General features: G+C 34.4%; 3 protein-coding genes across 3 annotated transcripts; 2 read left to right on the top strand and 1 right to left on the bottom strand.

Moving 5' to 3' along the window:
• Positions 1 to 5093: 5093 nt before the first annotated feature.
• Positions 5094 to 5885, bottom strand: LOC123666561 (protein lethal(2)essential for life-like). The gene has a single exon (XM_045600670.1). It carries the CDS (start codon positions 5796 to 5798, stop codon positions 5226 to 5228), a length of 573 nt encoding a protein of 190 aa, XP_045456626.1. The 5' UTR covers positions 5799 to 5885; the 3' UTR covers positions 5094 to 5225.
• A 2743-nt stretch (positions 5886 to 8628) lies between these two features.
• On the top strand, positions 8629 to 11205 carry LOC123666547 (heat shock protein 83). The gene has a single exon (XM_045600660.1). It carries the CDS (start codon positions 8776 to 8778, stop codon positions 10930 to 10932), a length of 2157 nt encoding a protein of 718 aa, XP_045456616.1. The 5' UTR covers positions 8629 to 8775; the 3' UTR covers positions 10933 to 11205.
• Positions 11206 to 19359: 8154 nt separating this feature from the next.
• Positions 19360 to 21445, top strand: LOC123666491 (major heat shock 70 kDa protein Ab-like). Its single transcript, XM_045600579.1, has one exon. It carries the CDS (start codon positions 19394 to 19396, stop codon positions 21290 to 21292), a length of 1899 nt encoding a protein of 632 aa, XP_045456535.1. The 5' UTR covers positions 19360 to 19393; the 3' UTR covers positions 21293 to 21445.
• Positions 21446 to 23587: the final 2142 nt, after the last annotated feature.

The following is a 23587-nucleotide window of genomic DNA, read 5'->3' as shown; positions in this document are numbered from 1 at the left end:
AATAATGTTTATTATTTTTAGGTATATTGTCAAACTATTGTCATTAAGATGGGAAATAAATGAGTAATATATACCATCAGGTCCAGGGGCAGAGTCTGAGACATAAAATAATACATTTTTTAATTCCGTTTTGCTAAAGGAAGAATTTAATCCTGGAGATTCGTCATGTTCGTCTGCTATGCTATTTTTGTCTAATAGGTTAATATTTATGTTAACTGTTGGAGGAGCAAGTTTATCTAGAAAATCATTTGCTATACTGCTGGGGAGTGATACAGAATGCGTTGTATTATATGCTGACTTGAATCTTCTTATCTTTTTCCATACATCTGATGGAGGAGTATGAGGAGATAAGGAGGAGCAGAAATTTCTCCAACAATCACATTTTTTTCTTTTGAAAAGTAATCTAGTACTGTTTACAATATTTTTTAACGCCAGATAGTTTTCCAAACACATATTGTTATTATATTTTTTTTCAGCCTGTTTTCTTTTTTTAATAGCTTCCGTACAATCTTTATCCCACCAAGGAGGACTAGGAATATGAGAAGTTTCATTTTTTACTGGGAAGATTTCATTAGCACTTTCAATCAAGACATCCGTGAAAACAGGAGCATCAATAAGTGCATCATTAGACAATAATTGTAGCAATTTTGTATCTACTTTATTACTAAATTGCTCCCATGTTTCTGATGTAACATTATTAAGATTATATCTAGGGAGCAGTTTTATATTCTGTTTTGGTATATTTACATTATTAAAAGCACAAGAAGTGATTACAGGAAAATGATCACTTCCATAGGTTGAACTTAATACAGAACATGTTAATTGTGGCACATACTGTGATGAACAAATAGTTAGGTCCACCACGCTTTTACCTTCAAAAGGCAGAGTCCGCCTAGTAGGCTCTCCAGAATTAATAATACACAAATTATTTACATCAAGAATATCTAAAAGCTTTTTACCATAACTGTTACTTACTGAACTACCCCAGGACTGATGCTGGCAGTTAAAATCCCCTGTTATTATTAACGGCTTTGGAAGTGATGCTAAAATATTATTTATTTCATTTAAAATATTATTAGAAATATGAGAAATATATACAGACACAAAAGATATGTTATGTACACTTATAGCTAAAATAGAAAGTTCAGAACTATGTACAGGAATATTAATTAAATTAAAAGGAACGTTTTTCTCAATGAGAAAGGCTACTCCGCCAAAACCATCTAGTCTATCTTCTCTGATGGTATTATAATTACGAAACCTAAGATTATTACTTGGCCTAAGCCAAGTTTCTGAGATAGAAAATAAAAAAGGTTTATAATTATTTAATAAATAAATTATGTCGTTTTTTTTATTAATTACACTTCTGGCGTTCCACTGTATTATTATCTGGGAACTGTCCATTTTGAATTATATTTAGGATACACTGTATTAAAGGGGCAACGATGGACGGTAAACTTTTGTTGTTTTGTAAATAACTCTGTAATAGTGAAAGCACATCTGAAATTTTGGCAAAATCATTTTTAGAGTTAATAATATCTATTGGAGTTGAATTTTTTTCAAATTCATTGAAAGAAAATTCTTTTATTATATTTTTATGAGCAATTTTATCATAACCTATATTAGGCTTAATAGGATCCCGAGGTCTAGATATAAATGTTTTTTTGTATGATTTATTAGGATTTTGGTTAATATTTACTTCTTTACTAACTTCTGAATAAGATTTGTATGACGTTGGTATCTCTTTATTAGCCTCTGCATATGATACACACTTTTCAGCCATATGTAATTTAATAGATTTTTGCCTATTGAATTCAGGGCACGCTTTACTATTTGCCATATGATTGCCAAAACATAAACAGCAAAAATAATTATCATCATTGGCATTGCATGATTCTGATGTGTGCTCCTGACCACACTTTAAACACCTAGGCTTAGACCTGCACTGCAATTTTGTGTGTCCATAACGACAACATTTGTAGCATTGGATTGTGGGAAAGATGTAAAGCTCGACTGGAAGAGAATTGTAACATATAAAAATTCTTTTTGGGAGGACCCTGCCATCAAAATAAATTACTACTGATTGTGTGGGCTTCCACACAGTAGCGCCTTCAACAACAGTTTTGTAATTTAAACGTCTAACCTTTACAACTTTACCACAACCAATAGGTGTAGAAATATTTTTTATAATTTCTTCTGGGGACCATTCTATTGGCACACCCCTAACGATACCGATTCTAATAACATTAAAAGATGGTATAAAAGCGTGATAACTATTTTCAAGAAGCAGGCTATTATTTAAAAAAGAATTCGCATCTTTAAAATTATTAAATGCTACAGAAATTCGGTTTCGTCCTATCTTTTTCAAGCTGCCGTTAATAATATTATATATTTTATTTTTCATAAGGAAATCTCCGAATGTGATTGGGTGTAAAATCGTTCCATCGTTATCACCTTTTGTAATTTTTTGAACATGAATTAAATAAGGAGACACGTCATTTTCATTATAAATATTTCTGCCTATGGGATTTTTAGAGACAGTGTTATCAGGTTGGAGCTGTGATTGTGGTACCGAAACGGGGACATTTTTATTATTTTCATTTTTATTCGTCTCATCTGATTTCTCAGACTCCGAACAATGACAACCAACTTTTTGGTTTCCCGCGTTTTTTCTAACTTTTTTATTACATTGTTTGAAAATTTTGTGAAGACGAGATCTCTTAAGTGGCTTTTTAGTCATAGAGTGATCAGTTTCTATACTTGATTCATCGTAATCAATAGTAATAAAATTGCTAGGTTGCGGAATATATTGAGAATTAAAATCATTCCCGCCACCCGGGTCCGGAGGTTCGTTCATTCTATAAATATTTACATAAACTTACCGAAAATAGAAGAAAAACAAACTAAATACAAAACTAAAACTAAATAACTAAATATATACACTTTACACCTGATCTGAACTATATTTAAAATAATTTTAGCAGTAGCAAGAAAAAACACAACCGCGCGCGTTTAAGTTTCCCGCTCGTTTTTTCAAAAGACTGTCGTTGAGGTTTGCTACTTATTCTTTCCCTTGTAGAAAAGCAAAAGACGTATACCGTACAGCCTAAAGATTGCTAAAACTTAGATAGATTCCATGATTCGAAATTTCCAATACCTATTTGATTGATTCCACTAATCAGCATATTGCATTTGCAGCCTCATTTGTGCTTGTTAAATTTTATACTATTTTCTTCAAGTGTTTTTAAATTTATCTGTTATAGACATTTTGTTTGCAAGATATTTGGGTCCCATACGAATTAAAGCCGAAAGACGTTGAAGACATGCATGAGTGAAATTCTGCTAACTAGGCACAAAAAGAAGGTTCTTACTTCGAATCGTCACTAGTATTGAAAAGTGGATACATTAACTTAAGCTTCAGGTTCCGGTGAAAGACTTATTTGGAAAAACCGAATGGGGAAGTGTTACCCCACCCGCCGCATTCACCAGTTATTGCGCCGTATGACTATCATCTTTTGAAGTCAATAGCACATGCTCGGTTGGAGCAGCGGTTCACACCATATGAAGATACCAAAAATTAGGTTGATTAACTGTTTATTACAAAAAATTCTGAGTTCAGAAAATTCGTAGTTCTGCAGACGTGGAATCTGAATGCTGCTAGAAAGATGGGAAAAAGTATTTGCTAGTAATGGACATTAAGACTTTGTCAAACTTAAACTCTTCTTCTCTCGTTCTGTCACAATAAATATTTAATTTTTGAGAAACATCAGCGGAAACTTATTTATACACCTAATACATATTAAAGTGAGCATTTTATTAGTTGGAAGGTATAATTATTGATTTTTTTCTTAACTATGTTTTAACTATTTTTATCAATTTTGCCTATTTTGTAACCTTTGAAATTTTATGAAAAAGCTAACAGAAATATTTAAAATATAAAAAATAGTGTTCCTCATAGAACTGCTCTGGCAGAAAGTGGAGGCTCGGGCCGCCAATAGTTAAAGGTCCAGACTGAAGAACCTCCTCGCGAATACGAGCCGTTTCAAGCAACACTGCCTTTTTAACCGGCTTCCAAAAAAGGAGGAGGTTCTCAATTCGACTGTATTTTTTTTTATTTTTTTTTTATGTTGGTTACATCAGAACTTTTGACCGGGTAGACCGATTTCGACAAATTTTGTTTTAATCGAAAGGTGGTGTGTGCCAATTGGTCCCATTTAAATTTATTTGAGATCTAACAACTACTTTTCGAGTTATATCTAATAATGTGTTTTTACTTGACGCTTTTTTCGTCAACCTACGTTGTATTATACCGCATAACTTTTTACTGGATGTACTGATTTTGATAATTCTTTTTTTGTTGGAAAGAAGATATCCCTAGTTTAGCACTATGATAAGGAAACCAGGATCTGACGATGGGATCCCAGAGAAATCGAGGGAAACTCTTGAAAATCCGCAATAACTTTTTACTGGGTGTACCGATTTTGATAATTCTTTTTTTGTTGGAAAGAAGATATCTCTAGTTTAGTATCATGATAAGGAAACCAGGATCTGATGATGAGATCCCAGAGAAATCGCGGGAAACTCTTGAAAATCCGCTTAACTTTTTACTGGTGTACCGATTTTGATGATTTTTAATTTAATCAAAAGCCGATGTTTATCATATGGTCATATAAATTTCATCGAGATTTGATTACAACTTTCATAATGCATATTTACTTGACTATTTTTTTCGTCTACCTACGTTGTATTACTTGTCGATGTAATTGAAGTCGGTTTTTTTCGTTTGCTAGCAAACAATTATTATGAGCATGCGTCAAGAGCGCAGATACGGTCAGACGCCAAAACAAAGATTACAACAAGTGAACAAGATATGAAGATAATTATGAAAAACAAAAAAAAAATGATTGCTTGAAACTAGTTTCAATATAAAAAAAAAAAACTTTAACCAAAAAGTAAACAAAAAAATGAAAAAAAAAAACACGAAACAGTAATTATCTGTTTAAATTACTTAAATAAAATGTTTTCATGTGAAAATCTTAAATTCTTAATAGTTTAATTCGTAGCTTTGGAATTTATGAAATAAAAGACAATAATGTAGATAGAAATTATTGTTTATTAAAAATCATTTTTAATTATTAGTAAGACTCAGTCTTTGAGTTTGTTAAATCTTAATTAAATCCTTAAAACTAATAATTACTGATAGGTATATATGATGGCTAATACACTTAACGTTTCCTCTTCTTCTGTGGAGCTTTTGATTCTTCTACTTCACCATTGGGTTCTTCTTTATCATCAGAATCATGCAGTTTTCGCCGAACAGGACCGGTTTGTGAAATAGGCACAATTCTCTCGTTTTCATTCTCCGATGTACGTTTAGGAGCTGTGATTGTCAAAACTCCGTCAGAAGATAATTTAGATTCAACCAATTCTGGATTACAGCCTTCAGGTAACGCGTACCGGCGTTTAAATTGTCTCGAAATAAAACCGTGTTCGTCCTTCTTTTCTTCATGTTTACCTTCGACGACCACATAATTATCGGTTGTCTTAACGGATATTTCTTCTGGTGAGAAATGTTGAACGTCTAAATTAACTTGAAATTTATCTTTATCCGACTTGATCGTAGAACCGACATCGCGTGCTAGAGACGCTAAGTTTCTCCACGGACGCAAGTAGCTCCGAGACGGACGATCAAAAACATCAGTTAGAAAGTCATCTGGAGACAAATCCAATCCAAAAAGCTGGTCACGGAAACGTCGCGGTCTTAATTCACAATCCAATAAGTATGGTATTAGCGCCATTTTGTTTACAAAAACAAAATTGTAGCACGTAAAGCACAAAAGTTCGCTTGATTCGCTCGCTTGAAATCAGTTCAAACAACTGCCAAGCAGACTGGTAGCGACACTTTTATACGTGAACTTACAGATTCTATACAAATCTAGAAAAATATAGAATGTTACTGATTTATCTACCTAAAAAGCGACATCTATGGACTAATAGCGTAACTTGATACTAAATTAAACTTTACCTTTCCTTAATTTTTTTTCTAAAATAAAGCTATTGAATACTACTTATTAAAAATGATAGGATGAATTAACTGAGATATAATGATACATATTTTTATTAAATAACATATTTTAAATTTGTTTAGAATAGCTACATATCTTATCTTCTAAGCGCCATCTATTAGGTAAGTGAAAAACTTTTTATTCTTAGATACAAACCAACGCATAATGTTAATATTGAACGATAGAGGGCACTACAAAAAAAATAAACAAATTATTAGAAAAAACAACAAATTAAATAATTTAACATCGAGAGTGTAATTCGCATCAAATAAAATCCAATTTTTTCTACTTATTATTTTAGTATTTCTATGACATGAAATTCTTCAATTTATTAATTTATGTGATTATGTGTGTAACCATGTGTAACTAAGTACATGGTACAAAGGTACTAAAATAGTACAATCAACGTGAAATAAAGTTGGTCTACTAGCAATTCTCTTTAATCAATAAGTAAGTAAAAATATGTCGAAAATGATACAAAATGCGTTCTCAAAACTACAAAGCGCTAGCTTTTCTCCATTAGTCGCTAGGCATACCTACTTATGGTTTTTAGGTTATGATTGCATTTTTATGCCGGTTTTTTAATTCATAAAAGTAGATAGTACAAATGATAAAAATGATCATATAACTTTAAATGTTATAACAACAATTAACTAAAACCCAATATGTATTATGCAGATACACTAACGACATTATAATAATTTTGTATCTCATGCGTTATTAATATAGGTTAGAAAGTTTAACTTAGATTCCTGAACTACTACGAAAATGAAACATTTACTACCTATTCATTAACATTTAAAACGACTTAATTTTGTAAATTATTGTGATTAGAACAACAAAGAAGCAAATAAAGTAGGCACCTACGACTTATTAGCATCTTATAAGCGCAGCAGATGCAGCTAAATTTGAAAGCTAAATACCTATAACAAAGACGATTTACTAAGTACTTATAAATGACTTTTCAAATTTATATTAAACAAAAAAATGTAATAATTAGTTACAGTCTGTAGATACGTACTGATTCTCTTATTTCATTTAAGTTTAGGTTAACTCCTAATCCTAACAGAAAACATTGTAAGATAGTATTGTAAGTACATGTAGGTATGTTTTGAGTGAAAAAGTATGTATTGCCAAATTTACCTATGGAAATATTTATATTTAACGTAGGTTTATGTCTTTTTTCTGTAAAATCTGTAAGACCTAAGTAGATACCTATTTTGTACGGTAAATATCTAAATTGGCATGAATATTATTCAATACAACTTGCTTTCAGTCAAAGTATTAAAAATATGCATCTATACTTGAAGCATTATTCATTAATTTATAATTTATACACAAAAAGCCAAAAAATCAATAAAATCTTCGAACAAGTATCTAGAAAAGGTGTTCGTAAAGTTCCGTAAGAAACAGGATACACACAGCGCTTCTAGCGGCGAATAGTAGTAGTTAAGACCGGAAATATATGGAACATTCCAGATAGCACTCTATTTTCGTAAATTAATACAAAATTATGAATGAATATCTATTATCCTTAGTATTATTATAATTTTTAATCATAAGATGAGCAATGTTTTATAAATATTTAATGCAATTTTGTTTTAGAAAAGGGTTTACTGATAAAATTTCTGGAATGTTCTCGAATGTTCTCGAATGATCTCGAATATTTCATTCAAACACAAAGTATTGATCGTGCTGTAAACGTGTGGCGAATAGCAGAACTAACAAATATAGGTCTGGTGTTATGAACCTTTTTTTTCAAAGCATAACACTAATAGTAAACTAATAAATTAATAACAATTATACGAATATTTAATAACAATTATACTTAGTGAATCATTACTAAAAAGAAACGATAATATTTAGTGGTCTCGACTTGTTATTATAAAATATTGATATTATATTTTATGGTTATGCTTTGGTCCCAATATTTAAATTTTTAATCTACATGGATTCTTTTAGAATTATTGTTTTAGCTGTTCTGCTAATTATTATTTCTATATTTAATATTATAATATTTTAATACTAAGTCTAGTTGCAGCGTTTTTTCTAGCTTTTCTTCCTCATCTGTAATAAAATTTTCCAAAGTTTTCAACAATTCGATTCATTTATCACATGTTTGAAATTATTGTACCACAAAGAATTTTAAATATCAGTACACATATAACTGGTAATTTGTTTTGTATATTACACTGATTACAAATCAGTTTCATAATTATTACAAGTTTTAAAACACTTCAGAATATTAAGTTTCACTGTATTTTATTGGATAAATGTTTTTATATCGATACTTTTACAAACACCGGACTAATATATTATTGTATTAATTTTACTCCAAACTTTCTAATTCTCTACGTTATAATATCCATTATAAATAATATTGTATTTTAACATAACGCTTTTTCTTCATATTCTTAAATCTTTTTCCATATATTTTATAAACCAAACCAAGAGCTATCAACCTCTGGGAAATAACGCGCCAAATCCAGAAATTTCTACTTGTTCATAGATGTCGCTCGCAACGTGAACCTATATAAAGGACATGACGTTCCGCGAAAGCGTCATTTAAGAATATTAACCTGCGAGATACAAAGTGTTGTACGCTGCGCTATTTTACCACGTGTTTTAACCCGCGATTACATTGATTCTTACGAGAACTATAAAGCACTTTTGTAATAAGTTTAAAGTTATCGTTAATTGAAACAAGAAAATGCCTGAAGAAATGGAAACCCAGCCAGCGGAGGTGGAGACCTTCGCCTTTCAGGCGGAGATCGCCCAGCTCATGTCCCTGATTATCAACACATTTTACTCCAACAAAGAAATCTTTCTCCGTGAGTTAATTTCAAATTCATCTGACGCCCTGGACAAAATCCGTTATGAATCTCTCACCGACCCGTCGAAGCTCGATAGCGGTAAGGAATTATACATCAAAATTGTTCCAAACAAAAGTGAGGGCACATTGACAATCATCGATACGGGTATCGGTATGACAAAGGCTGATCTAGTCAACAACTTGGGTACGATCGCCAAGTCCGGCACTAAAGCCTTTATGGAGGCGTTGCAGGCCGGCGCAGACATCAGCATGATCGGTCAGTTTGGTGTAGGTTTCTACTCCTGCTACTTGGTAGCTGACCGTGTCACAGTACACTCCAAGCACAACGACGACGAACAGTACATGTGGGAATCTGCTGCTGGAGGTTCGTTTACGGTCCGCCCCGACCATGGTGAGCCTTTGGGCCGTGGTACTAAGATCGTGCTCCACGTCAAAGAGGACCTCGCTGAGTACATGGAGGAACACAAAATCAAAGAGATCGTCAAGAAACATTCCCAGTTCATCGGCTACCCGATCAAACTTGTCGTTGAGAAGGAACGCGAAAAGGAACTGTCTGACGATGAGGCAGAGGAAGAAAAGAAGGAAGAAGAAAAAGAAGATGAAAAGCCCAAGATCGAAGATGTAGGTGAGGACGATGAAGAGGACAGTAAGGACAAGAAGAAAAAGAAGAAGACTATCAAGGAAAAGTATACTGAAGATGAAGAGCTGAACAAGACCAAGCCCATCTGGACCCGTAACGCTGACGACATCACACAAGAAGAGTACGGCGACTTCTACAAATCCCTAACCAACGATTGGGAAGACCATCTAGCTGTAAAGCACTTCAGCGTTGAGGGTCAGCTCGAGTTCCGCGCCCTCCTGTTCGTACCCCGCCGTGCTCCTTTCGACCTCTTCGAAAATAAGAAACGCAAGAACAACATTAAATTGTACGTACGCAGAGTATTCATCATGGACAACTGCGAAGACCTCATTCCCGAGTACCTAAACTTTATCAAGGGTGTGGTCGACAGCGAGGATCTGCCTTTGAACATTTCTCGTGAAATGCTTCAACAGAACAAAATCTTGAAAGTAATTAGGAAAAACTTAGTCAAGAAATGTTTAGAACTGTTCGAGGAACTTGCAGAGGACAAAGAAAACTACAAGAAGTTCTACGAACAATTTAGCAAGAACTTGAAATTAGGTATCCATGAAGACTCTCAGAATCGCTCTAAGCTTGCTGACTTGCTCCGCTACCACACATCTGCCTCCGGTGATGAAGTCTGCTCTCTCAAGGAGTATGTCTCTCGCATGAAGGAGAACCAGAAACACATTTACTACATTACTGGTGAAAATAGAGACCAAGTAGCTAACTCTTCCTTTGTTGAGAGAGTCAAGAAACGTGGCTATGAAGTTGTCTACATGACTGAGCCCATCGATGAGTATGTAGTCCAACAAATGAGGGAGTATGACGGCAAGACCCTTGTCTCTGTTACCAAGGAAGGTCTTGAACTTCCTGAGGATGAGGAAGAAAAGAAGAAGCGCGAGGAAGACAAAGTCAAGTTTGAAAGCCTCTGCAAAATTATGAAGAACATTCTAGACAACAAAGTCGAGAAAGTAGTAGTTTCTAACAGGCTTGTGGAGTCTCCGTGCTGTATCGTAACTGCTCAGTATGGTTGGTCGGCCAACATGGAACGTATCATGAAAGCTCAGGCCCTGCGTGATACATCTACTATGGGATACATGGCTGCCAAGAAACATCTTGAAATTAACCCTGACCATTCTATAGTAGAAACGCTAAGACAGAAGGCTGACGCTGATAAGAATGATAAGGCTGTCAAGGACTTAGTTATTCTTCTTTATGAAACTGCTCTACTTTCATCTGGCTTCACTCTTGATGAGCCTCAGGTCCATGCTTCCCGGATCTACCGCATGATCAAGCTTGGTCTCGGTATTGATGAAGACGAACCAATCCAAGTTGAGGAGTCTAGTGCTGGGGACGTCCCACCACTAGAAGGTGACGCAGATGATGCGTCTCGTATGGAAGAAGTTGATTAAGCTATCCGCCTATAACCAAATTGTAATGGTGTAACTTGTCATTGTTGATGAAGTGCCAATACCTAAATATGTAATTACACAGCTATTTCTAACAAAAACTCAATAAGTGTAATGAGTACTGAATAACTTTAGTCTAGATGTTATGGTCTTGTCACTTCATCGGACCTGTGATTGTTCCGCAAGTTTTTTTTGTGCACTGGTGTACAGCCAAAGACTGATTTTAGTTCAAATTCCAATTAATAAATAAATAATTACAAATAATGTAAAACAATACCTGGGTTATTTTTATTTCTTCCCCTTTTTTTTTCAATAGTTGAAAGTAAGGACTTCTTAACATAATTATTTTAACTTTGATAATATATTTCAGAAAAGTGGCCCTTGTTTTATTTGATTAATTTTAATTTGAAAAAAAGTTATTTCATCAAAAACTAAACTGCTAAAAATTCTAAATAATAAAGTAACTTTCTTATTTTATTTGATTAATTTTAATTTGAAAAAAGGTTAATTCATCAAAAACTGTAAACTGCTAAGAATTACAAAGTTAATTTGTGTTAACTAAATAATAAAGTAACTTTTTAGGTGTACCTAATATAGGTAATTTAGAATTTTGTCAGCTCTATGTACCTATTTAAAAAAAAGTTGAGAACCCGCAAACAAATATACAAATGTATGTATGTATATATCCAAATAACATTAGCTAGGTACATTATATTAGAACATCATCGGCAGTCCTGTCTAATCTTAATATATATAAATCTCGTGTCACAATGTTTGTACGCGATGGACTCCTAAACTACTTGACCGATTTTAATCAAATTTGCACACCGTGTGCAGTCTGATCCCACTTAAAAGATAGGCTATATTTTATTTTGATATATGTAATTATTATATTTATGAAATAAAAATAAGGCGGTACGAAGTTCGCCTGGTCAGCTAGTTGTCTATAAATCCTTACTGTTATTAATAAAAAAACGTTTCATTAATACCATCAACATGAATGAACGTATGATAGGTAGCTAAATTGCTTTACAGCGCCATCTATGATAAGTTTTCATACGCATTCAGTTTCATAAGAAGATGACGCCTCTTGTCTACTAATTTAAATATGTAAAATCTATACATATAATAAAATGGTAGGAAAGTCAAAACTGTACATTGAATATATTTTTTTATAGAATAATTGGGGTGTGATCTACAATCGATACCGAAGCCAAAAATATAGTTTTTAGAACTTTTGTCTGTTCGTCTATATAAACTCAAAAAGTACTGCATAGATTTACTTCACATTTGGCACGAATATTATTAAGAAGTCGGGTCAACATATAAGCTACATATTATCACGTTATCACCTACGGAGAACGAGCAGTGAAACTTTATTTCTTCAACGCATTCTGTAACAACGTGTAATCTAACGACGCTTATTTGAATGTTGTTGTTATTATGTTAAAAATCATGTAATAAGCTAGCTTCACACTATAAATAAAGACATTCTGTAGTATATTTAGTATCAGCATTGCACCCGTGCGAAGCCGGGGCGGGTCGCTAGTATGTAATAAAATGTAAATGGGACGTAGGAAATGAAATGTAGTTATGAAGGGTTTTTGATGGGTTCAATAAAAGTCAAAATTATTGTTTTTAGAACTTTAATCTGCCGTCTGAAAATTATAAAATTTGATGCAGCTTTCACAGTTGTATCGCTTAAAAGGTCTAAATTAAAACTGATGCATGTTTTTTTCTTATACGCCGTCCGCTTAGAACCTTAGATATTTACAATATAAAATATGTACACGAACGAAGTCAGCGGGCACATGTAGTGCCGCAGTATATATTTATAGCGAAATATTTGTGATTCATCATTGAATCATAAAAATGTCGTCCACATGTGTAAGATTAGTAAGATTTATATGTTATGAATCATGTTTACATATCTACGCTTTGTAAGTTCCAGTACTTTCTACGACTAGGTTCTGCGCCTGTGTGACCTTATGACCTAGATTCTTTACATTGACGATCAATACTATATTAGATGACCTAACTTATTTACGTATAATGGTATTTTCTAGATTAGGTATCTATTTATAAAAAAACGTATAGAGAACAAATTCGCCCTGTTATTGAAATTTAATAGGCATAAGGAAACTGATTACAAAAATACACTAACATGAATAATAGCGTTTTAATCGTAAATTGTAGATGACATTTTTTTATGGTTAAGTAAAAATTTAGCTTTGATTTTAATGATTTTTTTTTTATATATTTATATGATTATATTAAAAATATGAGCTAAAACATTTTAATATTCCGCCGAAAGTCATGTACCTTCCTAACCGTAAGTAAGAATCAGATAGGTAGGTACCTACCCCTTTTTTATCAACTTCAAAAAAAGAAGGAGGTTTTCAATTTGTCTATTTTTATCTGTGCCGCCTCTGAACTTTTTTCTGGATGGACCGATTTTAATGATTTTCCTTTTTTTAATTCAAAAGCTGGTGCTCATGTTCCATTCAAGTTCTAAGGAGATCTGACAAGTGAATTTTAAGTTATCATTTATCATGTGCATTGTACTATACTTGTCGATAAATATGTAATTTGAAGTCGCTGCTTCATATATACATAGATCTGATAGATACATTGGTGATGTTTAAGTAGGTACGTATGTAATAATTGTAATGTATTCATACTGTTTGTAAACACTTTATTGGCGAATTTCCATATGCACTTTTGGTTGATGATTTATTCACGTTTATTTAAAATAAAGATATCAAACAGAATACTTATGCAAAACGTGATGTTATAACTCAGTGTATAGCTTAATTAGCTAGAGCACCGACACGGTGAGTCGGAGATGCAGGTTCGATCCCCGCTGGAACAGTCGATTTTTAATATGATATTAAAAAATTGATTAATTTACATTATATAACTTCTTATTTACTAAAATTAAATAAATATTACGAACTAACAAACGAACTTAACAAAAATGGTTATGTGGTTAATTTATACGCGATAGAAGTAGAAGCGAGAGGTATACCAGCAAAATCTCTACAATCTTCTGAAAGACCTTGGCCTGTCGAGAACTGCAGTAAGTTCTATTTTAGAACGAGTGAGGTAGAAGGTGAGCGTTGATGCGCATCTCAAAGGGGAGCCTCCTTAAACCTACACCTAGGTCGCAAGTCCTGGGAACTGCTCTGAGTTTCTCCTTCTACCACACGATGGACCCGGCATCCGCACGGTAAATCTATGAAATGCTAAGAAGTTTGTCTCTATCCCTTCAGTCACAATCAGTAACAAATAAGCTTTTTCAAGTGCATTTTAGTTATTTACACGATATACGATTTTAATTTTTTTTCTGTTTATTCGGGCTAATCTCCAGAACTACTGAATCGTTTTTCATGGGATTTCACAAGAAAGTAGAGGAGGTTGTGGAGCAATATATAGGTTACTTTTTATCCGGAAATTCCCGCGAAATCAGGATTTATGCAGGGCAAATCGCGCTTACCGCGCGCAAGTCCCTACCGCCCAGATATAGATATGAAATGAAACAACCATACATTTTTCTATTAAATGCGATAACTTTTACGCGCAAAAACAACTCGAATCCCAAAAGGTTTGTTATAAAAGATATATAAAATAAAATATAAATAATAAAAAACTAATAAAATTGAAAAGAACTACTTTCTGCGTACCAAAAAATTTACTGTGTTTTGTCAAGTCTATATACTATATTTTTTATTTACATGATAAATTTAAAGCGTTTTTAAACATGTACATTATATGTCTGTGTAACTGTCTCTAAAACGGCTAAAATAAGATACAGGGGCACACATAGTTCTTATCTAAAAGATAATGAGTATCTAGATAAAAAAAATAATGAGTATCCAGATAAAAAAATAATGAGTATCCAAATAAAATAAAAAAATAATGAGTATACAGATAGAATTTCGAAAGAAGTCGCGGCTACAACTAGTATTTAAATAAGAAATTTGACGCGAACTCGCGGGCATTAGGTAGTTTTACAATATAAACTGAATATCAACTTTTTTTATGTTGTCACTATAGATACGTCACGTTAAATCATATTTTGCAAAACATTAAAGCTATCTAGCGAGATAATTCTTTAAGAAAAATTCTGAAGTAAATTGTTACGAGTCACAAATAAATAAAAAATATTTTAATTAAAGTAAAAAATGAATTTTCATTACTTTTTGTAATGAAAATGAATGAACTAAAAATAATATCAAAGAGAGAACATTCTGGCAGTTCCAGTTGTTTTCCAGTGTCATCGACGTACATGCGTGCAACGAATTTCTAGAACATTTGCGAATTTTGTAGATATCTCCTGTATTGTTCTGCTGAACATTGAAGGCTATTATTTAATTCAAAATTGAAAATTATGAACAAAAGCTATTTTATTTTTTATTTGTCACAAATTAAATAAAAACGTAGAAATTTTTTTAGTGAAAATATATATGTGTAGATAATGAGATACGTTAGCAAGAGAAATGTTACCATAGTTGGAGAAAATTAAACAAATTACTTTAATTATAATTAAGCTATAATATAATTGCCTCGGAAAGCACGTTAAGCTGTCGGTCCCGGTTGTTATCTTTTACAACAGATAGCGATAGTTACTCATAGTGGTGAATATATCCGCATTGGAGCAACGTGGTGGATTAAGCTCTGACCCTTCTCCTACGTGGGGAAAGAGGCCTATGCCCAGCAGTGGGAAGGTTGAAGCATATAACTATAAACATTGTATGTTATATTCAACTTTGTAAAAGAAAACAAGAATGGAAACAAATGCAGAATTAAATTAATTGGTTATTGTTATGACAATTACTATTAATAAATTATATAAGTAAGTAGTAGCTCGAAGAACTAACGGCCGATGGGGCGGAAAGGTTCTCGAGTGGCGACCGCGTACCGCGCGCCGCAACGTTGGCAGGCCTCCCACGAGGTGGACCGACGATCTGGTCAGGGGTCGCGGGAAGCCGCTGGATGCGTACCGCGCAGGACCGATCGTCTTGGAAAACATTAGGGGAGGCTTATGCCCAGCAGTGGGCATCCGTGAGCTGATATGATGATGATGATGATGATGATGATGATGAAGTAAGTATAGCATAGTATGAAGCCTATTGTGTTGTGCCTCAGTTGTGGATAAAGTTAAACGATGACGATACAAATAGACTTTGAAAGCGGGAGGTAGAATAGGCCAGTAGGAACTGTTTATTCTCAATTCATCACTCATCATCATCACATCACTCATCATCATCACTTCAGCCTAATACAGTCAACTGCTGGACATAGGCCTCCACAAGTTCGCGCCAAAAATGGAACGAACTCATGTGTTTTGCCCATAGTCACCATGCTGGGCATGCGGGTTGGTGACCGCAGAGATGGCTTTGTCGCACCGAAGATGCCGCTGCCGGTCTTCGACCTGTGTATTTCAAAGCCAGTAGTTGGATGGTTATCCAGCCATGGGTCGGCTTTTTAAGTTTCAAGGTGGTAGTGGAACTGTGTTATCCCTTAGTCGCCTATTACGACACCCACGGGAAAAGAGGTGGTGGCTATATTCTTTACTGCCGTAAGCACACAGCACAGAACTTAGAGATTAATATATGCGAATAGAAATCTCTTATAAATATAGTAGGTAGTTTGATGGGAAAAAAAATCACAAACTTTTTACTATCGGATACTGTCCGTCAAATAGCGGTATCCACTACCTACTAGTGGAATAAGCCCTTAGTAAGTTTCAAATAACTGAAACTTCTAGATTATTCTCCCAGCATGCAAAGCAACAAAAAGCATACCTAGCCTTAGTCACTTATTGTTCTAAAATGTAAAAACAAACATTAATGTGTTGTTTATGAGCTCAACTGTTTTTTTTTTCTTTTATCTAGGCAATTATCGTATGAGTGCATATTCCATGGAGTTATAATTAAAAAAAAAAAGCGACCGCCAAATATTTATGTAAATATTATACGTCGTAATATAAACATTTCTGGAAAGTTTTGACGACGCGTTGGCGCAGGGGTCAGTCACATCACTAGCTGTTGCGCGGGTTCGATCTCCGCTCACGACAGTTTTAATATATCATAGCACGACACACGTTTGCATTGGCTACATGATGATGTCTAAGCTTTGTGCTTATGTATTGCGTGTTTTCGCATCCCTGACACATGAGAAAATCCTACTGGGGGACGTTGTGTGAAGCGTTTATTTAAGTTTCTTTGCTAAAATGACTGAACGTAGTTATAATTCGAAGCAACACTTACACGGGACACCGCGATTTTGTTTACAAATTTCTCGATATTTCGGCGACGTAGCAGACGCAATAATCAAGGGCGACTCGATATCTTACAAACATATACCTACTTACGTGATGCGATTTAGATTTTATTAAAAACACGTGTACCTAGTAGTAAAATAATAATAGACTAGAAGCAGAAAACAACTCTATTTATGATAAATACTACTTCCTGATATGAAATTCAATAAATAATAAGAAACGATCATTTTAAATTAAACAATAAACAAAAGTCATTTAATAGGAAAACCCTTTTGTTTATTAATCTGAGAGGAAAACAATGTCTGCACTCTTACTCAACATTACTTCGATAAAGGAAACTTTTTTTAATTATATTCATAAAATTAAATTCATTAACTTCCAGTCATAATTTTTCTATCATATATAATACATACTAATAAATTTTTAAAGCTTTTATTCTATGGGACGTATGGGAGTTACTGCGATTGACTTATTGAATTTCTCGATATTTCGACGACCTTACAGACGCCATGGTCAGTGTCACAGGTGACTCGTCAAGTCGTCACCCAGACAGACTATACTTTTTGGACAGTATCAAAAAGCTAATCAAAATCCTTTCTTAAAGTTCTAACAAAATCAAAACTACTATAAGATTGTTATAAATAGAAACTTTATAACGTTTCATTATATATTTAGTCTTCAAAAGCGTTATTCTTAGTAATCATCGCGTTTTCCATAAAACCCACGCAGATTGAAATTGTGTTCTAGATAAATTTTATAACCGAATATAATATCTAGTACCTTCAATATAAGACCTCTTTTACCGTATATCGACTCTCGCAGATGACAAATATTTTTACCTATCTAAATAAGTCTATTTTGATAGTAAGTATAATAATTAAGTATACTTTCCTACATATAATATTAACATTAATGTGTGAAAAAACACCTAAATTTATTTTATAAATCTATTATTTAGGTTTTAAACTTAAAAGTTCTTTTGAAACCTAATTGTATGAAGCATTTTTTATTAAAAAATAAAATAAAAAAAGAACTAATACGTAACGCTCTGATAGCGCACTTCTGATGACAATTTATTAAGTTCGCACGTAAAACATTTATATTGTAACGTTCTTTTCACGTATACCGAGGGGTGAAAAGTTGAAAACACAATAAATTATTTTAGCAAAGAAGATTATTCTAGCAACGCCGTCCAAAGTTCCAACGAAATTTTGAAACACATAGCCATAAAAGCGTTTTACGGTTCCGCACCCCTCTCTTTCTAACATATGTATTTTAATGTAGTGTTCTCTTTCTAGTTCGTCACAGTCTAGATTCGTCCGGAGCGATCCTTAGTGTGGTCAGCTTATTAGATCCATTTTCCACACATTATTCACAATTAATACGGCTAAATTATTTTACTTGTTTTATTTTATATTTATTCTATATAATAAATAGTATAAAATATAATTAAATTAATAAACGCAATAATAGAAATAAATAGAAAATCATTATCGTATTTGTTTATTCTTTCTTTCAGAGTTTAAGATATACGTACCTATATAATTATCTATCGTATCAATCGATCAAGTATCCTCAGCTATCTTTTTTTAAAGGTATTTTTTTCTTTCCTAAGTAAACTGAAATTGTTGTATTCCTAGATGAAAATGAAAATAATCATCAAATAAATTTAATCATACGTTATTACGTATATTAATAGCACATTCTTCAATATATTTATTGAAGGTTATATTGAAGAATGTGCTATTAATTATACTCGTATGTACGATGTAAAATATGTATGTACATATTTTTAGCTCTTCCTTGTAATTACTAAAATTAAATTTTCCATGAAAGAAAGCTAAAATTGCGAAGTAGCAACACAAAAGCGCTCTTCGTCGATATTGCTGTTTCTTTCTTTTCGGCCGACCTACGTTTCTATTGGTCAATATTTTGAAATTCTAGAAATTTCGAAATACGACATGATTTTATTGGTGCATTCTAGTGACGGGTAGATTGTTCGAGACTCCTTATTCGTTTAATATATAAGCGGCGAGCTTGGCGCGTAAACTCAGTATAATTCGAAAAGCGATACAATAAAGACGAAGAGAAGTGTTCGGTATTAACCGAAGCGAAGTATAACAAGCTTTATAAATATAAGTGATTTATTTTACTCGTGTGAATAAATTAATCAAAGAAATGCCAGCTATTGGAATTGATCTTGGAACAACGTACTCTTGCGTTGGTGTTTGGCAACATGGAAATGTGGAAATCATCGCAAACGACCAAGGCAACAGGACGACACCATCATACGTTGCTTTCACAGACACAGAGCGTCTTATCGGCGATGCGGCGAAGAACCAGGTCGCGTTGAACCCCAACAACACAGTTTTCGACGCGAAGAGGCTGATCGGACGCAAATTCGATGACCCGAAAATTCAACAGGATATGAAGCATTGGCCTTTCAAAGTCGTCAACGACTGCGGCAAACCTAAGATCCAGGTCGAGTTCAAAGGTGAAATGAAGAGGTTCGCGCCAGAAGAGATAAGCAGTATGGTATTGACGAAGATGAAGGAGACGGCAGAGGCCTACCTCGGTACATCAGTACGGGACGCCGTCGTCACAGTGCCAGCTTACTTCAACGACTCTCAGAGACAGGCCACGAAGGACGCTGGAGCTATCGCTGGTTTGAACGTCCTTCGAATCATCAACGAACCAACTGCAGCCGCGCTAGCATATGGTCTGGACAAGAACTTGAAAGGCGAGCGAAATGTTCTAATCTTCGATCTCGGTGGTGGTACCTTCGACGTCTCGATCTTGACTATCGATGAAGGGTCATTATTCGAAGTCAAGGCCACAGCCGGCGACACTCACCTGGGAGGCGAGGACTTTGACAACAGGCTAGTGAACCATTTAGCGGACGAGTTCAAACGCAAGTACAAAAAAGATTTGCGTTCAAATCCACGCGCCTTGCGACGCCTACGTACGGCTGCGGAACGCGCAAAACGTACCTTGTCATCAAGCACGGAAGCCACGATCGAAATAGACGCTCTCTATGAGGGAATCGACTTCTACACCCGTGTGTCTCGCGCCCGCTTCGAGGAACTTAACTCTGATCTTTTCCACGGTACTCTGGAACCAGTAGAGAAAGCCTTGAATGATGCCAAAATGGATAAAAGTCAAATCCATGACGTGGTCCTCGTGGGCGGCTCCACTCGTATACCGAAAGTTCAGAGTATGCTTCAGAGTTTCTTCTGTGGAAAGAAGCTGAATCTGTCCATCAACCCCGACGAGGCGGTCGCTTATGGCGCAGCAGTTCAGGCGGCTATACTGAGCGGTGAAAGCGATTCAAAGATCCAGGATGTGTTACTAGTTGATGTGGCTCCTCTGTCCCTGGGTATTGAGACGGCGGGAGGCGTCATGACGAAGATCATCGAGCGCAACTGCAAGATCCCCTGCAAGCAGTCTCAAACATTCACGACGTACGCCGACAACCAACCAGCCGTCACGATCCAAGTGTACGAGGGTGAACGGGCGATGACTAAGGACAACAACCTGCTCGGCACGTTCGACCTCACCGGCATCCCACCAGCGCCTCGCGGCGTGCCCAAGATAGACGTCACCTTTGATCTGGACGCCAACGGTATCCTTAACGTGTCCGCGAAGGAGAACAGCACGGGCCGCAGCAAGAACATTGTCATCAAGAACGACAAGGGCCGGTTGTCACAGGCGGAGATCGACCGTATGCTGTCTGAGGCAGAACGTTACAAGGAAGAGGATGAGAAGCAGCGCCAGCGAGTCGCTGCACGAAATCAACTTGAGTCCTACGTCTTCAGTGTACGACAGGCATTGGATGACGCAGGCTCGAAGCTTAGCGATGAAGACAAGAACCGCGCTCGCAGCGAGTGTGACGAAGCGCTGCGGTGGCTTGATAACAACAGTCTAGCTGAGAAGGAAGAGTACGAGCATAAGCTGAGTGATCTGCAGCGTACCTGCTCTCCCATCATGAGCAAAATGCACGGCGCAGGTGCAGGTGCAGGTGCAGGAGGCATGCCAGGCGCACACGGCAGTGGACCTACTGTTGAAGAAGTTGACTAAACAAAATTAACATTTAAAAATCTATAGCTCTTCATCATCAATGATCTGAATAAACAGTATTGTGATACTAGATGTTAAGACTGATAATTTATTTTGTCAATAGCATTTGTTATAATTTAAAGTAAAATATGATCATCTGTTGGATTCAATAAACTTTTTTTTTTTTATTTAACTGATTGTTTTATTTTATAAATTTCTTTAAATCTATATCGAATCAAGATCATCGTAATCGTAAATTTTAGTTGATGATATTATAAACGTTCAGTTTAGCAAAATCGTTTAAAAATTAAGCTTTTGTTACCTTGTTTACTGTTTTAATTGCATAAAAAAAATTCTAACTGAAACTACCGTAGAATCATGATTTAAAAACTCGATGAAATTAAAATGCATCACAATAAAGAAATAAAGACGAATGTATGTACAGGAAAATGAGATAGAATAAATTACCGCGTCTTCGTCCGCATGGAATTTACCAAAAAGTTTTTGTTCAATTCGAAGTTATAAAATAAATTTCTAAAATAAAAGTAGCCTTAGTGACTCCTTATTACATCAGATATCTACCAGTAAAAGTCTTGTTAAAATCGGTCCAGCCGTTTCAGAGATTAGTCGAAACAGACAAATTGTAAAAGATGCTATTTTGATATAATATGTACCGCATTGAGCTATTATTACTAAGTACTAACGTAAGTATATTGTACTTTAATGATGTACCGATGCATTTCGTAAAAAGTGGTTATTTAATATTACAAACAAACTCGTAATTTTATTTATTTGTACAGATTAGGAAGGTTACATAGTACACTGTAAAGTTGAAAACTGATCATTTATAAATTTACAATGATAAACCCATTCTGTACGTACATCCCTGATTAAGATTATTACGCTTTATTGACAATAATCTAAAAATAAAATTACGTCACCTAATTGTAATGTTTGTATAGTGATTTAGTACTGTATGTTGAACAACTAAATTTTATAAGACGCAGTACATAAGGTATTTAAAAAAATATATTTTTCAGAAGTTGCAAGTTGTGTTATTTCAATATTTTTGATATTTATAAAATAGGCTTGAATAATTAATATATTTGATCTAAATAGACGACACAGGCAGACAGCAGTGTGCAAATTAAAATCTAAAAATAAACAAAATAGCGTTTGCGTAGACGTTTTTGAAATGAACTAAATCGGTCTGTAAGCATTCCACAGCTGGGCAAAGGTCTTTTAATCTTTTTAAATAGTGTGAGAGTAAGGGAACATTCATTAATTACGTGAGCTCAGAATGGAAGGGAGGGGTCTAATGAAATCTCACCAAATCTCATTTAAACCGAGGTGAAATAATATAATTGTGTTTGCTCGCAAACGAAAAAAAAACCGACTTCAATTACATCGACGAGTAATACAATGTAGATCGACGAAAAAATAGTCAAGTAACTACGCGTTATCAAAGATTACTCAAAAAGTAGTTATCAGATCTCGATAAAATTTATATGTGACCACATGATAAACATCAGCTTTCGATTAAATCAAAAATTATCAAAATCGGTATACCCAGTAAAAAGTTATTACGGATTTTCGAGAGTTTCCCTCGATTTCTCTGGGATCCCATCATCAGATCCTGGTTTCCTTATCATGGTACCAAACTAGGGATATCCCCTTTCCAACAAAAAAAGAATTATCAAAATCGGTACATCCAGTAGAAAGTTATGCGGTATAATACAACGTAGGTCGACGAAAAAAGCGTCAAGTAAAAACGCATTATTAGATATAACTCGAAAAGTAGTTGTTAGATCTCAAATAAATTTAAAAGGGACCAATTGGCACACACCACCTTTCGATTAAAACAAAATTTGTCGAAATCGGTCCACCCGGTCAAAAGTTCTGATGTAACATACATAAAAAAAAAAAAAAAATAATACAGTCGAATTGAGAACCTCCTCCTTTTTTGGAAGTCGGTTAAAAAATAAAATATTACAGATATTAAAAAATGGCTATTAAATCATTTACTTTTGCTTTGAATTTTATTTAATTTAAATAAACTAACTATAGTATACTTGAACAGTTTATTATTTTCCCGTCAATCTCTATTATATTCAGCGCGTAAGGGGAGGGTCCAGGCAAATCTCTATAAATTTCACCTGTAGGCGGGGGGGGGGGGGGGAGGTCTAAACTGATAGAAAAATAGCTCACGTAAGTAATGGTTGCTACTAAGATACTAACGATAGTTAAAGTGTGTTTATAATAACTATAACGGACGACTACATTCTCTATGAGGCACTGTGAGTAGATCCACAAGTA

The sequence above is a fragment of the Melitaea cinxia genome, chromosome 26 (assembly GCF_905220565.1).
Source record: "Melitaea cinxia chromosome 26, ilMelCinx1.1, whole genome shotgun sequence".
In the NCBI taxonomy this organism is placed as follows: Eukaryota; Metazoa; Arthropoda; class Insecta; order Lepidoptera; family Nymphalidae; genus Melitaea; species Melitaea cinxia.
This window is presented reverse-complemented; position numbering and strand designations above follow the sequence as displayed.

Excerpts from the sequence above, each read along its gene's own strand:
- LOC123666561 (XM_045600670.1), bottom strand. The coding sequence starts at position 5,798 with ATGGCGCTAATACCATACTTATTGGATTGTGAATTAAGACCGCGACGT.
- LOC123666547 (XM_045600660.1), top strand. The coding sequence starts at position 8,776 with ATGCCTGAAGAAATGGAAACCCAGCCAGCGGAGGTGGAGACCTTCGCC.
- LOC123666491 (XM_045600579.1), top strand. The coding sequence starts at position 19,394 with ATGCCAGCTATTGGAATTGATCTTGGAACAACGTACTCTTGCGTTGGT.